This window comes from Callionymus lyra, chromosome 17 (assembly GCF_982586985.1).
Source record: "Callionymus lyra chromosome 17, fCalLyr1.hap1.1, whole genome shotgun sequence".
Classification (NCBI taxonomy): Eukaryota; Metazoa; Chordata; class Actinopteri; order Syngnathiformes; family Callionymidae; genus Callionymus; species Callionymus lyra.
Window position 1 is genome coordinate 14,940,117 of NC_141834.1, and position 14,945 is coordinate 14,955,061.

At 38.4% G+C, this 14,945-nt stretch overlaps 2 protein-coding genes across 3 annotated transcripts; one reads left to right on the plus strand and one right to left on the minus strand.

Moving 5' to 3' along the window:
* Positions 1-5,240: 5,240 nt before the first annotated feature.
* sec61b (SEC61 translocon subunit beta) lies at positions 5,241-9,061 on the minus strand. The gene is made up of 5 exons (XM_087779120.1): positions 9,058-9,061; positions 8,803-8,981; positions 8,317-8,414; positions 6,249-6,353; positions 5,241-5,662 (listed from the first exon to the last, which is right to left on the minus strand). The coding sequence occupies exons 1-5, from the start codon at positions 9,059-9,061 to the stop codon at positions 5,575-5,577; spliced, it is 474 nt and encodes a 157-aa protein (XP_087635246.1). The 3' UTR covers positions 5,241-5,574.
* alg2 (ALG2 alpha-1,3/1,6-mannosyltransferase) lies at positions 8,403-13,963 on the plus strand. 2 transcript variants are annotated; one of them, XM_087812911.1, is made up of 5 exons: positions 8,403-8,479; positions 9,703-9,882; positions 9,970-10,107; positions 10,797-10,964; positions 12,084-13,963. In XM_087812911.1, exons 2-5 carry the CDS (start codon positions 9,712-9,714, stop codon positions 12,816-12,818), a joined length of 1,212 nt encoding a protein of 403 aa, XP_087669037.1. In that variant the 5' UTR covers positions 8,403-8,479; positions 9,703-9,711; the 3' UTR covers positions 12,819-13,963. The 2 variants fall into 2 exon arrangements, with proteins under 2 accessions (XP_087669037.1, XP_087669036.1); XM_087812910.1 differs by lacking the exon at positions 8,403-8,479 and adding an exon at positions 9,293-9,383.
* Positions 13,964-14,945: the final 982 nt, after the last annotated feature.

The window sequence follows — 14,945 nt, forward strand, 5'->3', positions numbered from 1 at the left end:
ATTGATAGAGGAGCGATAAGGGTATTGAACCAGTAACATTGACAACTGTTCTCCGTTTGGACAGTCAAATGTGAGGCGGCCGTGATGAGGATCAGCACCTCTAAATGCTCCATTGTCAGAAAAGGGTTGAATCGGTTTGGAAAAGGAAATTCTGAAGCAGATGTTATCAATGTTTTTACAACTATATTAGGTGTGATGTGTCACGGTATTGATCCCATATTTTTCATTTAATTATAATTATTTTTCATTTCGTTGAATAATGTATATATATATATATATATATATATATATATATATATATATATATATATATATATATATATATATATATATTTTTTTTAAAGAGTACAAATATATATAACCAATAATACCATTTTTTTTAAAACTGTATATGTATGTATATATTAAATTTATTTTTTAAAGTTTGTTTTTTAAAACAACACCACCTTAAGTGTAATAAACAAAATAAACACAATATTGTTATTAGAAAAAAAACCTCTTTAAAGTGTCAAAAGTGTAAAAATATGCTCAACAAAAAATGCTATTTAAAATAAAAGTTTAATTTTGTATAACAAAGTTTTTAAGCAAATTATTTTCGATAATATAATATAAAATAATCAAATTTTTTATTTACTTTTTATTTACTTTCATTCAACTCATGTGTCTTGAAAGAAGAATTCTACATTTGATTTATAATATATCTGATCTATATATATATATATATATATATATATATATATATATATATATATATATATATAATCTAAATGTTTGACTTCAAACTTCTATTCCAGTGGTTTTTGAAGGCAGGTATCTTAAGTTCAGTAGAAAAATATGTGTCCCCGAGTCCCCTTCTTCGGTCCTCACTTTGGGGTGTCCCTCAGGATTTATCTTTTCTGTGGATCAATTCCTCTCGCATATCCATGCCACGCTTTGCCGACCGTGTGATCTGCTCCAAAATACGAACTGACACATGTGCACGCATCGCACTGTCCTCAGACTCGTCTATTGGATTTGTTTTAGGAGTTTGAAGAATTTGATGGCTTCGCTTTTTGGTTAAAGTTTTGGGTCTTTTTTTTTTTTTTAATTTCTTGTTTACTTTGGAATGTAGACACAGACAGACAACTTTAATTCAAAAGATATTGCCAACAAAAAGTAAAAGTAACATTTTGAAATATGTATTTTTATATGTGACATTGTTAAAGTTCTATTGTTAATGGGGTTTTTATAGGTTTTTTAAAAGATTAAATTGAGTTTCTGAATTTAATTTTTTTAATTATCATTATAATATTACATTTTTTTGGTTGTAGAAAAGTACTATTATTAATATTAATAATATAAATATTATTAAATAAAAAGTTATATGAAATTGCTTATTAGAAATATGATGTCATGCAATTTGACAGAAACCAAAAAGTTAAGATAAGATCTACAATAACCTCGAGAAAATAATTGAATACTTGTTGGTAAACTTTTTCAAGAACTCTACCTGTGACTCTGGACCGCCTAGTGGACGGAAATGGAGTTGCAACATACATTTAAAAAAAACAACCTGTTGAGTCCTAAGTATTATAAATGACTTGTATTTTCAATATTACATATTTTTTTGTAGAATTTTTTTAAATTGTACTGTGTGGACCAAAGTGTTGTACATTGTTGCTTTTTGATGCTAACTGTTAGCAACCAAGCTAAGTTTAAGTTAATATTGTTCTTATCTAAACTGTAATTAAACTAAAACACTTGAACTATAAATCCCTATTAAACCTATAATATAAATGTATTTCAATCCTCTATTTTAAAATCCAACCCTTTAAGAACTGTATAGCCATTGGTTGCTAGTTGTTAGCATCACTAGCGATGCTAAGAACAAAAAGTAGCAACAACATGAAGCCTGGATATAAGAAATGATTTAAGAAAATTATTCTAAATTTATATCTGATTAAGTTATTAGACAAAAAAACTCAAAAATGTATTTGATTTATTGAATTGAAACCATGTGATCGTCACTATAAGCACGTTAGCTCGAATGCTATTAAAACCTCCACAGTGGATACAAGTTCTGCATGAGTGCGGATCCAGAACCAAATGTTTTTCAGATCCTTTAGCTGCAGCTTCAGACTCTCCCCGAGCTCTTGACAGTCGTGTTTGCCTGATGGGTGGAACATCAACGCGGCGGTGATGGACACGGACAGATTGACAGCGCGACTGATGAACCGCACTCGAGCGGCTCGTGCGTGTGAACGACCTGATCGTCGAGCGAAGTGGTCGAGCGTTCGCGTCGGAACGTCCCGCGTGAGGGTTTCTCACAGGAAACGGGTCGAACACAAAACCACTCGTCTCACTTCTCTCTCTTTGTTTCCACCGAACGCCTCGTCTCTGCAGAAAGTATTGTGTCTCAACTTCACTTTAAAGTTTAAAGTGTTTTTTTTTGTTTTTTTAATTATGGCACTTTTTGGGTGAAAGTGTCGTGCAAAAGTGAGTCAAGGCTGAGTAAGTGAGACAGACGCACATATTCTAGTCATGGATCACACCTCGGCTTCGGCGAGCACAAGGGATTCTGACAAACTTGATGCTTCATGACAAACCACTTGGAGCATGAATATGAACTTATAGATAAATAATTCTAGAGGAAAATATCAACACAACCATATATCACAATATTTTCATATAATATTGTCATATTCACTAGAAGTGTGTCCATTTTTAACGCTTTCAAATCATATTTTGTCTTTTCATAGTATTCTACGATTTTTATTTCAATAAAGTGTGTATAAAATAAAAAAATAAATTCTTCATTTACAATAAACATGCACATATTGTTCATTCTTGTGTTGCAGTTCATTTTTTGGCCGCTAGATGGGAACAGTCGTTACGTGCTCTGCAACTAAAGGATGAATGAAATCTCGCGATCATCTTTTTGAAACATTGAAGGAGTTGAAAGGTATTTTAAAGTCAATATTCAGGGTGTGAGAAAATATTAATACACGATATATCGGAATATTTTTGTTAACAATATTTTATCGATATTCAACAGCACTCTACCTATTTTTTGTGTATCATAGTTATTCTATATTACAATATTCTATATATTACTGTTCATTACCTCCTCCAGAGCTAAATGAGCAATGAAACATCGTGAGATCTTTGCAATGACAGAGGACGAGAGGATACAGTGGACTGAGTCCTGCAGCTTTTAAAGCTGATGTTTGGACATATTTTGGTTTCAAAACAAACAAAAGCATTTACGATTTCGTCAAGAGTCATGTGGTCTGTAAATTCTGCAACACCAGAGTGAAGTGCTCGACAATACTACACATATATCCTTGTTACTACAGTATCGCCATAATAGTACTAATACTCATTAGTTTCTGGTATGAATAAAGGTGTGTGTGCCGAGAACCCATGGTGCCAACGTCAAATGCTAGGTCGGTGGTTCCCAAGTTCTCACAATAAAGAAAATGTAGGGAAATAATTGCAACGTTTAGCATAGCAAGCTTAACCTAGCAAACAATTTTAATATTTCTGGTGTCTGTTACTGAAACAAGGTTTTGAAGCCCTAAACCACGCCTCTTATTATGCAAATTATTGGTAATGAAATTGTGAGAAAAAGGGAGATTTTTAGAACAAATTCAACTTATGTAAAGTGGAAGTGTTCAAGAACCAAACTACATTTTAAACGAGGGTTAAATTTTGTGTCTTACGGTCGTAAAAGTCGGTTGTTTTCTTCTTTGCTGGTTGTGTACATGACTTCCGTTTTTCTGGCCTCTAGTGGACACACGGCGAACTGCGGCTTTTGCTTCCATATGTGATCTAAATCTCGTAAATCAGACAGACATGGGGCCCTTTGTCTGTATTCATGTGGTCCTCATGGGGTCAAAGATCACATAGAAACCTAACAGTTTATTGTATGTTTATTTGTCATTGTGTTTCACTAGTTCAACTCTAAATATACAGTTTTAATCATTTTTACGTCTAGTTATTGCTCATCAAACATATTTAAGTGACTATAAATAATATCTAGGAGGAAATGGTTCTTTTATATCAGATTTTTAAAAACGTTTATAAAATAACACTTTTAGCTCGATTTTTATTAGATATTTACACTGAGTTTTCCCGCTTTATTTTATTTTTATTTTTAAGTCCTTTATTTTAGCGGGTTGGCCCCCTGTGTAAAATGTGGCCCCTGATGAAACCGTGATTCGTACACAGTCTTGCATAGGAGTGACTGTTGCAGTGCATTATGGTCCTTTTTTTCGTTATTTTTAATTGAGATACATGCTTTCTTGAGTGTTCTTTTTTATTTTTTTAATCACAGTTGAGGGTTCAAATCCCGCCATTGACGGTGAAGTGTACGGACGGTGTCAGGAGCGGTTTTCAACTACAGGTTGCTCAGGCTCCTCACGCCGTCTCACCGAGACTTCTCCATATTTAATCGTCGCGTTGAATTATTCTGGCTCGGTGCCGTGTTGTGCCACCGTGGATTGGGCCGTGGAGTGTGTGTGTGTGTGTGTGTGTGTGTGCAGGGACCCAGGCTGGGGGGGGGGGTGTGATGGGTTTAGCCACGAACACTGGGGCCCCTGCGGGAGGCAAGAGTCAGAGCAACAGAATGAATAAATGAACAGAAACTCCAGAGCTGCGTTTAACACGAGCAACAATCTGTATCACTCACTTGTTCGCACACTAACACACACGCGCACACACACACACACACAGTGACAGCTGTATAGTTATTTTCATATTCAACAGAAATAACCTGCTCATGCTGTCGCATCTTGAAGGAAACTTTTCCCTCTTTTCTAAGCACTCTGGTTTCCTCCCACACTCAATCTCCACCGATTCATCTTTTCCCTCCATAGTTTGTCCCAGCTACCCGGGGAGAGAGGCTGGCGATACCCAGGACCGGTGCCTCATCCGAGAGGTTTTCAAGTTCTTCAGAACGTGGGAGGAAACGGACGTAAGCGTGATGACTTCTTTACTTTTGTTCTTTCGCAGAAACCACAATCTTTTTTTCCCCCTTCCATCTTGATATTCTAATGGGGTCAACAACTTTAGTTCAACTTCACCACCGTTAAGATCACTCGAGTTCTCTCAGCGAGTAGTCTGCAGCGCCCCCAGCAGGACAACACGTGAACTCATCAAATTAAAGTGACACTTAAGATGTTCATTATCTGTAGTTCTTTTTAACAGGTTTAATTTAAAAAAAACTAAATATTATTTAGTGAAATAACAAGAGACTTAAATGATTTTACTTTTTTTTATTGTACAATATTATTAAATGATTTTTTTGTATCGATACAAAAAAAAAAAAGCAGTGGAGCCTTTAGTGAAATTTGTTGGAGGTCTTCATATCGGGGTCCGTGGGTGGGCGAGGACCCTTGTTCCCAAAAATGGACATTTACGGCTGATGGATTGAATGTCTTTTTTTAAAAAAAAAGAAAATTGTAAAAAAAAAAATCCAGTTTGCCTTTTCCTGTTGTGACGAGGGCAAAGATATGACATGGTTTTTGGTCCAGGTCCAACATTAAGAAGTAAGAGGGCAAAAGGTCGCAGGGGGTGGTCTTTTTTTTTTTTCATTTAGGAGCGGGTGTATTTCCCCCAGATGTGAAGCATGAAGACGGACGCGATGAAGAGCAGACTCATCACCAGCACCGGCACTGGACCTCTGTGGAGGGGAAAAAAAAAACGGATCAGCGCCGATACACAAACATCACTTCCTCCTCCTCAGACCACATCCACAGGGCTGAGGAGGGGCTCTCTACTTCGAAGGGGGAGGGACCAAGTGTATGTGTGTGTGTGTGTAGAGCGACATCGCCATGCCAACCAGCTCCTCGACCCCCCCCCCCTGTCAGGAGCTGTAATTGAGATGACCTTTCAGAGTGGATCCTTTAATGAAGCTTTGAGGCCAAATCCAACACGCACTCGATACACAACAGAGCTCGGCCGGCGCTCCTGCGACTGGAGAGACACTCAATAAACCCGGCCGAGCATCATTGATCAAACTCGTGGCGTGGACGATGAATCCCGTAATATCGGAAGGGGGGGGGTCGGACGCAGAAGTTTTCAACTCGCGCAACTTTTTTTTCCTAAATGGGCTTATAATAAAAAACGCTTCCACGCCACCGGAGCACGTCTGCCTAATTTCCTGCTTTTATATAAACCCCCCCCCCCCCTCTCTTATCCAACATTAAACCTCGTAAACACAAATAAGACTTAACGGGTTCGTCTAGTTGCGTGTGTGAAAACCTTACACTTTAAGTCCTGGCGAGTCCTCGGTGTAGAAGCGCCACATCCCCCCAGTGCCGGCAGATCCCGTCGCCCTGCCACCGCTGCGGGTTCCACTGCTGGTGGCTTTCCTGTAAAAAAATATAAAAAAAATGCATGGATGTCAAGAGGAACGCATTGACGTAAAAAATAAGAGAAAATATTGATACACTTAAAACATAGTTGTTGAACATTGACGTCAACACTATATGGATTAAAATCATTGAGCCTTAAAATTCTATTTTAATTTCATAATGTTTTAATGGTTGGCATTACAATTAGGTAACGAAAAAGTTTTTAAAATTCACGATTAACATGCAAATATTCACATTGTTTGTTAGTTTTTGTGTTGCAATTAAAAATACATCCTTGTTCCTACAGTATCATAAAAAAAAAAAAAAAAGTATAATCGTTTCTGTATCGTTATAGTTATTCTATCCCCAGATACACGGCCATAGTCTGTTTTTTTTTTCTGGTTCTGAAAGAGTTTTTTGTGTCGAAAATCGCATGGAAAAATCTACAGAACGAAAATATTTTGATCATCCAAATGATTTGTATATAAAAACAAACTAGCCAGGCTTATTTATAAACACCTTTGCCAGGAAGTGGTATGAGTGTGTGTGAATCTAGGGATGGAATACGCATCAAGATTCAGTGACAATGGTACAATATATTGTGATACTGTAGTAACAAGGGTATACGTGTAGTACTGTCGAGTACTTGACTCTGGTGTTGCAGAATTTACAGACCAGATGACTCTTGACGAAGTCCTAACTGCTTTTGTTTGTTTTGAAACCAAAATATGTCCAAACATCAGCTTTAAAAGCTGCTGGAGTCGACTGTATCCTCTCGTCCTCAGTCACCGCTGGGATCTCGCAGGATCTCAACCCTTGCATGTTCATTTTATATAAATATATTTTATTGAAATTTTCATTTCTTAATTGATACATTGCTGTTGAATATCGATATGGTTTCGTGATAGAAGTATTTCCATGTTTGAGTGCATTTATTTTTTCCTACGACTCTAGCATACACCCGGAATCACTTCAATAAATCAACCAACATGTGACTAAGCTCGCTTTTACAAACCCACGTTTATTATAATAATAATTAAAAAAAACTTTTTTATAGCATCAACCTGATAAAGTGTATTTAAATCCTGATAATAATCAGGTAAATAACGACTTACAAGATGTTATTTTGCTTCCGAGCAGACTTTACGATACGGCTCCAGCTCAATTAACAAAAGGGTAGATTAAATTGATTTTAAACATAGATTATGCTTTGGCACATTCCAAAAAAAACAACTGGGGCGTCAGCGAGTGACTCACGGCCATTATGGCTGCGTGATGAGACCGAACAAGAGGTTAACGATGCCATGAAGCAGTTTGTGGTCGAAGGCAACAGTGAGTGAGAATCAAACGGCCTCTGATTACACACTGATGAAGCCACAGAGGAGCCCATTTATCTGCGACTAATCTGCAGGAGTGGATACAAAGAACCACCTCCAGAAGATCCATTCAGTCGTTGAAATGATCTTTAATGTTGGCGCGACGTATATTGATCTTCGGTGATCAATGAACTGACTGAAGAACAATAGTTGGTGACGTTAAAGTTAAAATTGTCACGTTTTTCATTTTGAATTTCGTGAATTTTATACTATTATTACGTACTACTTTAATTATTCAAGGTAGTATGTGTAGATTTGTCATATTTGTAAAACTAGATGTACTTCAACAGTGTACTAAGAGTTACCCAAGTAGGGTGTATTTTCAGATAAAGATTTTATGGAGTAATTTAGTCGTCAATAAGTCATGTTTTTACGTTTAAGAATAACGTTTGTTAGACATTGATGTCAGGATCACATGACTGTTAAGTTGCCACTTATAGAGAAAGTTTGAATAAGTGGTTCTCCTTTGATTCTACTCTGATATTCCATGTTAATCTTTGTATCCTTTGTTATTTTTCTTTATTTCATGTTCTTTATCTTTAGACTTAGATCGTGTCATCATGCACTTTCTTTTTTTACTTCACTTTGTATCTATCTTTTTATACCTCTGTCGGACTGTGGATCCAGCTGCCCGGGGGGCCACTGTCTTGCTTGGGGACCTGCTGGAGGCCCCAACATTAGTTGCACTTGCTGCTGGACCAGGCTGCAGGAAAAAAAGAAAGAAAAAGTCAAGACACATTCATTGTAGTAGATGTATTTAACGACAAGGTAAATAAATAACCAGATACATTCCAGTACAGTTTAAGTTGCTAGCATGTTTAGACTGAACGTAAAGGCCTTGAGAAAGTGTAATTATAATATAATAATCAAGAAGTTAGTTACAAAATAAATGTCCACTTTAGTTAACAGTAGTAAAAATGCTTTGAGAAACTTGTAAATAAAGTAGTTTCAAAACTTATGCTACTTTGAGGGAAGACACGTCAACAAACGAGATGCTAACAATAGCAGCCTTGCTAACGTGTTTAAATGAATGAACGTGGGTAGGAAGCGTCATCGGATCGGAGTCTGATGAAGTCAGAAATAAATCTTACCATTTTGGTTGAGTGTCTTGATGCGAGGTGAGTCCCTGAGTCTGTCTCTGGATGTCCACGAATGTCCACGTCAAAGAACGACAGGTCGCTGTGGCAGAAGGAATAGTGGAAAGCTGACGCTAGTCTCAAAAGGACACGACTGCAAAACTCAAGAGCAGCACAGGTCGCCGGGAAGAAGCCTGCCACCCAAACGCCGATAAAACTATTAACTTTTACAAAATGGACGAATTGAAAGACTAGAAATTGATGATTTACTCATCTCTCGTTGTATTTTAATATAATGTTATAATTATCGAGTGAGAATATTGCATATAGACGTGTATTCTGATCAGGCATATGAACAGTCACACTCGTGTCTCACCGTGACGTGTCTTACAGTGTGGGTTGTCTTAAGCGGAAACTGGCGCCATTGTGGCTCAAACACGTAGCTCAAACAAGTTGACCAATAGCTTGGAACTTGCGCCAAAATGTCTACCTAACGCCAGAGTTTCATGAAGACCTGTCGGCAGCTTTCAGACACGACTAGGCTACAATAATAACTAGTTTGCAAACTTGGAGCAGACATTTGAACCGATACGAAGGTACATATTTAAAGAAATGTAGTCTAACAATTTGTTATTTTACTAGACGTTTATGTACGCTGTGTATCGCGAGAAGTGTTGAATGGCTGCAGCTTATCTCATATGTCAGGTATATTTACACTTGAAATTGTTAGTCAATCCACTAATGGCTGACGTTTATCAAGATATTCCACCTTTATTTCCTTTATTTACGTATATTTATAGAGGATTTGAGAACCTCAATACATAACAATAGCTGTAAAAATAGCATTTTATTCAGGTATCTGTATTTTAATGATTTATGTTGTTCTAACTTTGCTTTAAACTCTCATTTATTTAGTTGTACAGGATGGTGCGGGTGGTGTTTCTGCACCCGGATCTGGGCATAGGAGGAGCAGAGAGGCTGGTGGTGGACGCAGCTGTAGCTCTCAAGTCTCAAGGATGTGACGTCCAGATCTGGACGGCGCATCATGACCCCACGCATTGTTTTTCTGAGACCCTGGAGCCAGATCTCCCAGTGGTACGTAACCATATATTTTTCCAGTCAACTACCTGCCATTACTTTCGATTTACTCTTCTAGTTTATTCTGTTTGTTTCCGTTGACAGGTGTGTGTTGGTGACTGGCTGCCCACAAGTGTGTTTGGTTACCTCCATGCCCTGTGTGCTTACCTTAGAATGATATTTGTGGCGTTCTACCTGGTGTTCCTCAGCGGGGAGCAGTATGACGTAATATTCTGTGATCAGGTGAGTCAACTGTTGGGTCACTCTTTCTTCACGGCACCCGATTGTGTGTTAATCTCATTTATATTCTCTGCAATTAGTACATTTTGGTACATTTTTGTCTTATATTGTCTCAGCAAGCACCCTATTGAAATACACAGCATCATTTCTATGCTCTTTTTTTAAAAAAACTTTTTTCAATGTCTTTCAATTTGTTTTAATTGGAGACAAATATATATTTTTTAACGGAAAACCTCATATTTATGTGATCAAATATGGGTATGTATTGGCAAGAATCAAGAAATATTATGAATACAGTGGCAACAATGTGAAATATTTCCATAATGCAATACTGTAGTAACAAGGATATATTTGTAGTATTGTTGAGTAAACGGCTTTAAAAGGCTGCTGGACTGTATCCTCTCGTCCTCAGTCTTTGACTGTATCTCGCGGGATACAGCCAATGATTTTATTGTTCCTTTAGCTGCAGTGGACGTAGTGACTGCTGCCATCTAGTGGCCGCATTTCAATTGCAACACAAAAATGAACAAACGCTGTCAATATTTGAATGTTAATTATATTAAAAAATGAATGGATACAGCGCTGTTGAATATCAATACGGCATTGTGAAAGAATATTGTGATATTTAAGTAAATCAATCATGTCAAATCATTATTTAAGTGTAACAAGTGTGTATATTTCCATCTCTGCAGGTGTCGGTGTGTATCCCAGTTTTAAGATTGTCTCGTCACAGGAAGAAGGTCTTGTTTTACTGTCACTTCCCGGATCAGCTGCTCACTCAAAGGAAATCGGTCCTCAAAAAACTTTACCGAGCTCCCATCGACCTGCTGGAGGAGAGAACCACCGGCATGGCTGATATGGTACGTCCCATGTTATCAGTCACCTCCGCCTTCTTTTTGCTTTAAATCCTCAATGACCTAGGGTTGTAAACCTTATGCTACATTTAAATTTTATGATTAGAATTTTCTCAGTTTTTTTGTTTTTGTGTTGGATTAGGACTGAAGATTGTTGACAAGTAATTCAGTCCTAATAGCCTTTTGTAGCAATAATGACGTTTTAAACCAGAGGCCTGCAATTTTCAGCAATTATAAAGAAACTTAAAAAAGGATATAAAAGTTGATGAAGATGTTTTTATATCCAGATAAAAACTCGGTAAAATATGATGAATTTATCGTCCAAGAAAATCACTATGATTCCTATATTTGATCTTAAAGAAGTGCTGGTTACAAATGAGTCTGGCCCCTGATTTAGACCAGTTTTGCCCCCTTGAGGGATTAAGGATGTCAGCAAATATCAATACACTGCAGTGTCGCCATTTTTCTTTTCATGATACTGTATCGCTATTCAACGGTACTGTTAAATAGTTTGACTATAAATTCATATTTTATTTTTATTATAGTTATTTTATGGTTTATATTTCAATAAAGTGTAAAAAATACTACATTTTGTAATTCTATTTACAATTAACATGCAAATATTCGCAGAATTTGTTCATTTTTGTGTTGCAATTGAACTTTCAGCTGCTACATGGAAACATAAAGTCATTAAGTCAAAGGAAAGATTACCTGAGCGATGACTGAGGACGAGAGGATACAGTCTAGCTTTTAAAGCTGACATATTTTGGTTTCAAAACAAATTAAAGTTGTTACGACTTCATCAAGAGTCATGTGGTCTGTAAATTCTGCAACACCACAGTCAAGTACTTGGATAATACTACAAATACATTATAGCTTCTACAGTATCACGATATATCGTATTTTTGTCCCTATATCATGATACTGTCATAGTGCAAGATTCTCTCCAATACACACCCCTATATGTAATTGAAGCTCTTGAAACGGTCAGAATTTAAATAATTGGTGAAAAATAACCGTTAATTATAGTTGTCAGGTTCACCAAAAACATAGTATATATTCTACATCTCAAACAAATTTTAAAGTCTCCTCAGGCTGACCTAATCCTTCCGTTCTTTCTCTTAGATTCTGGTGAACAGCAAGTTCACCGCCGGCATCTTCAGAGAGACCTTTCATAGCCTGAGTAAAGTCCAGACGGACGTCCTCTATCCGTCGCTCAACACGTCCACCTTCGACCAGCCGAACCATCAGGGCCTGGGAGGTCTTCTCCCGGAGGGGACCTCCTGTCTGTTCCTCTCTCTGAACAGATACGAGCGGAAGAAAAACCTGGGCCTGGCCCTGACGGCCCTGGCCGCCCTCAGGAGCCGCCTTCCTCCCGAGCATCGCCCGGGAGTCCACCTGGTGGTGGCGGGAGGCTTTGACGAGCGGGTGACGGAAAACGTTCAGCACTACACGGAGCTGAAGGATCTGGCGGAGCAGCTTCACCTGGAGGACTCTGTCACTTTCCTCCGCTCCCCCTCCGATTCCATGAAGGTGGCGCTGCTTCGGGGGAGCGCCGCTGTCCTCTACACGCCCAGCAGGGAGCATTTCGGGATTGTGCCCGTGGAGGCCATGTACTGCTGCTGCCCCGTTATCGCCGTCAACTCGGGGGGTCCCCTGGAGAGCGTGGCAGACGGGAAGACGGGGTTCCTGTGCGAGCCCACCTCAGACGCTTTCTCCGAGGCCATGGAGAAGCTGGTGATGGACCCTCTTCTCCGCAGGAAAATGGGACAAGCCGGGAGGAAGAGGGTGCAAGATAAGTTCTCTCTTCAGGCCTTTTCCGAGCAGCTGCACGGCTACGTTCTCCAACTGAGCAAGTGAGACCCAGAAATGATGGTCCGGAACATTTTTTTTTTTCGAAGACAAATATGAATCAGTGGCAAGACGGCGGGTGACGGAGTGTACAAGTGAGCAGGGGAGGTGGGGAGTATTATGAGAACTTAAGAGGACAATTAATCAGCGTTCCCCTGGAGAGTTGCCGTGAGAGACGACGGGATGGAATTTTCTACACCAATTAAGAAAAGAGTAACGAGTTTACCCGCCTTATCTCTGGGAAAAATGTGTGAGATTGTACGTGGGAAGCAGCACGGCAACCAAGACCCGCGAATATGAGTAGACAAACAGTTTGTCGAACTCTCCACACACACACACAGACACACACTCTCAGACGACCTCATCTTTCGGAGTAAAAATGTAGTTACCAACATGCGCCGTCTGGCGCAGACGCCGATCGATAAACGGGGATGCTTAAGCTACTTCCTGTCCACGCAGAGCTTTTGTTCCCCCTTCGCCTCATCCAGGAGGCGCTGGCCTGCCGGTGACTCCTGCTGCTGCTGCGGAGGTTATTAGCAGATGATAGCGAGTGTTTGGCTTCATTAGGGGTCTGGCTGATGGGCAGTGTGTCTGTGTCTGGGTCGTTATCAATGAGGATAGCAGAAGGTCATTGTGTCTGCTCGCCGGCCCCCGTCAGCGTCGCTACTGTACACGAGCGCTCGTATCGACATTCCTGAAGTCCTAATAAACAAGAGGACACATACTTTGCTGACTCTTCCGGGCTCCTCTTTGTTCGCAAGGATTCTTTGGCCTTTAATATTTTGGATTAAGAGTTTGTCGGGGGCGCCGGGAGAAGTATTAATGATGTTTGTTCCTTGAAAAGAAATTCGATTTTTTTTTTTTCCAGAGATGTTGACGCTTCCTGTTTGCACCACTCAATTTCCACATCGGTCTGATGAGCCATAGATGCACGAAGGCCTCTTAAATATGCTTAAATGTTGCAATGAGACATTTGATTCTTCATTTATCTTCTTCTGGAAGTATTTAAAAAAAAGATATCTAGTTTGCTTTCTCTTGTAGAATCTCTTCTCAGTGACCTCAGAATGGTCTTCCAGCTCCTCCTCAGAAGCTCCAGAGATCCTGCTCGTTGATGGCAGTAAGTACACAAAGATAAACCGGATTATTTATGCCATTGCATAAAAATAGTCTTAATTAAGATGTGTTAATTTACAAATGAATTGTGTAAATAAAATTGTATGTTGGCTGCCAGGAACCCTGATACACTGGGTACGCTGGTGATGTTCTCACATGACCATCCTACTTCTGACGCCGTTGTTCAAAAAGGATTCCGTGAAGTTGGTCGGATATGAGATAAAATACACTTTTGTTCCACAGTGAGAACATTTGTGTCAAAGCAGCAAGTTAACAGTAGATTAGATGTATTAGAAAATAACTAACAATAAAAATAATATATATATATTTTGAGTTTCAGGTTATTATATATATTATTAAGTAGTACATCATTGGGAAAAAAAGATATAAACAGCTGTGATAAATATGACAATAAACTAGCTCAAACCGTTTTAACTAACCTGACTTTAAAGAAAAAATGAAATGCTTAAATAAACTCAAGCTCAATAAATCACACTTGAAATTGTTAATTTTTAATTAATTGTATTGTTTAGAGTCACAGATTTCAGTTCATTAAAAAAAAGATTGATAGAAGAGAGATGTCAAAATCCAACTGATCTTTTCTGTACGGAGCAGGGGTGGCTCTGATCCAAGTCTCTGACAGATACTACTACTCATGGAGGCCATTCTAAGTAGTTTATTATCTGGCTCTGAAAAAAATAGTACTCCATGTCTTATTTTTGAAATGTTCAATATCATGGTAATATATATATATATATATATATCTTACATAGATGTTCAATATTATAGTATAAATATTACAATGTATACCATAATATTTATCGAAGTTGACAATGCTGGCCTTTTCGTCATATAAAGGTATAGATGATTAAATACTATGAGTCAATTTCTCTTGATGGTTGTGGATTAGGTTTAAGATAAAACATTTCAGCAGTCACATTCTCTCTTTTAACTTCACCGTCAGCATCGACCCGCTGCAACTTCACTTGAATTTTAACATCTTTCCCAAAAGATCCAATTAGG

Bases quoted from the DNA above. Each gene is read 5' to 3' on its own strand.
- sec61b (XM_087779120.1), bottom strand. The intron at 8,415-8,802 runs GTAAGATTTATT...TTTTTCCTGCAG, and splicing joins CAAGACACTCAACCAAAATG to CCTGGTCCAGCAGCAAGTGC. The intron at 6,354-8,316 runs GTATAAAAAGAT...ATTTTTTTACAG, and splicing joins GGATCCACAGTCCGACAGAG to GAAAGCCACCAGCAGTGGAA.
- alg2 (XM_087812911.1), top strand. From the start codon at position 9,712: ATGGTGCGGGTGGTGTTTCTGCACCCGGATCTGGGCATAGGAGGAGCA. The intron at 10,108-10,796 runs GTGAGTCAACTG...CCATCTCTGCAG, and splicing joins ACGTAATATTCTGTGATCAG to GTGTCGGTGTGTATCCCAGT. The intron at 10,965-12,083 runs GTACGTCCCATG...TCTTTCTCTTAG, and splicing joins CCACCGGCATGGCTGATATG to ATTCTGGTGAACAGCAAGTT.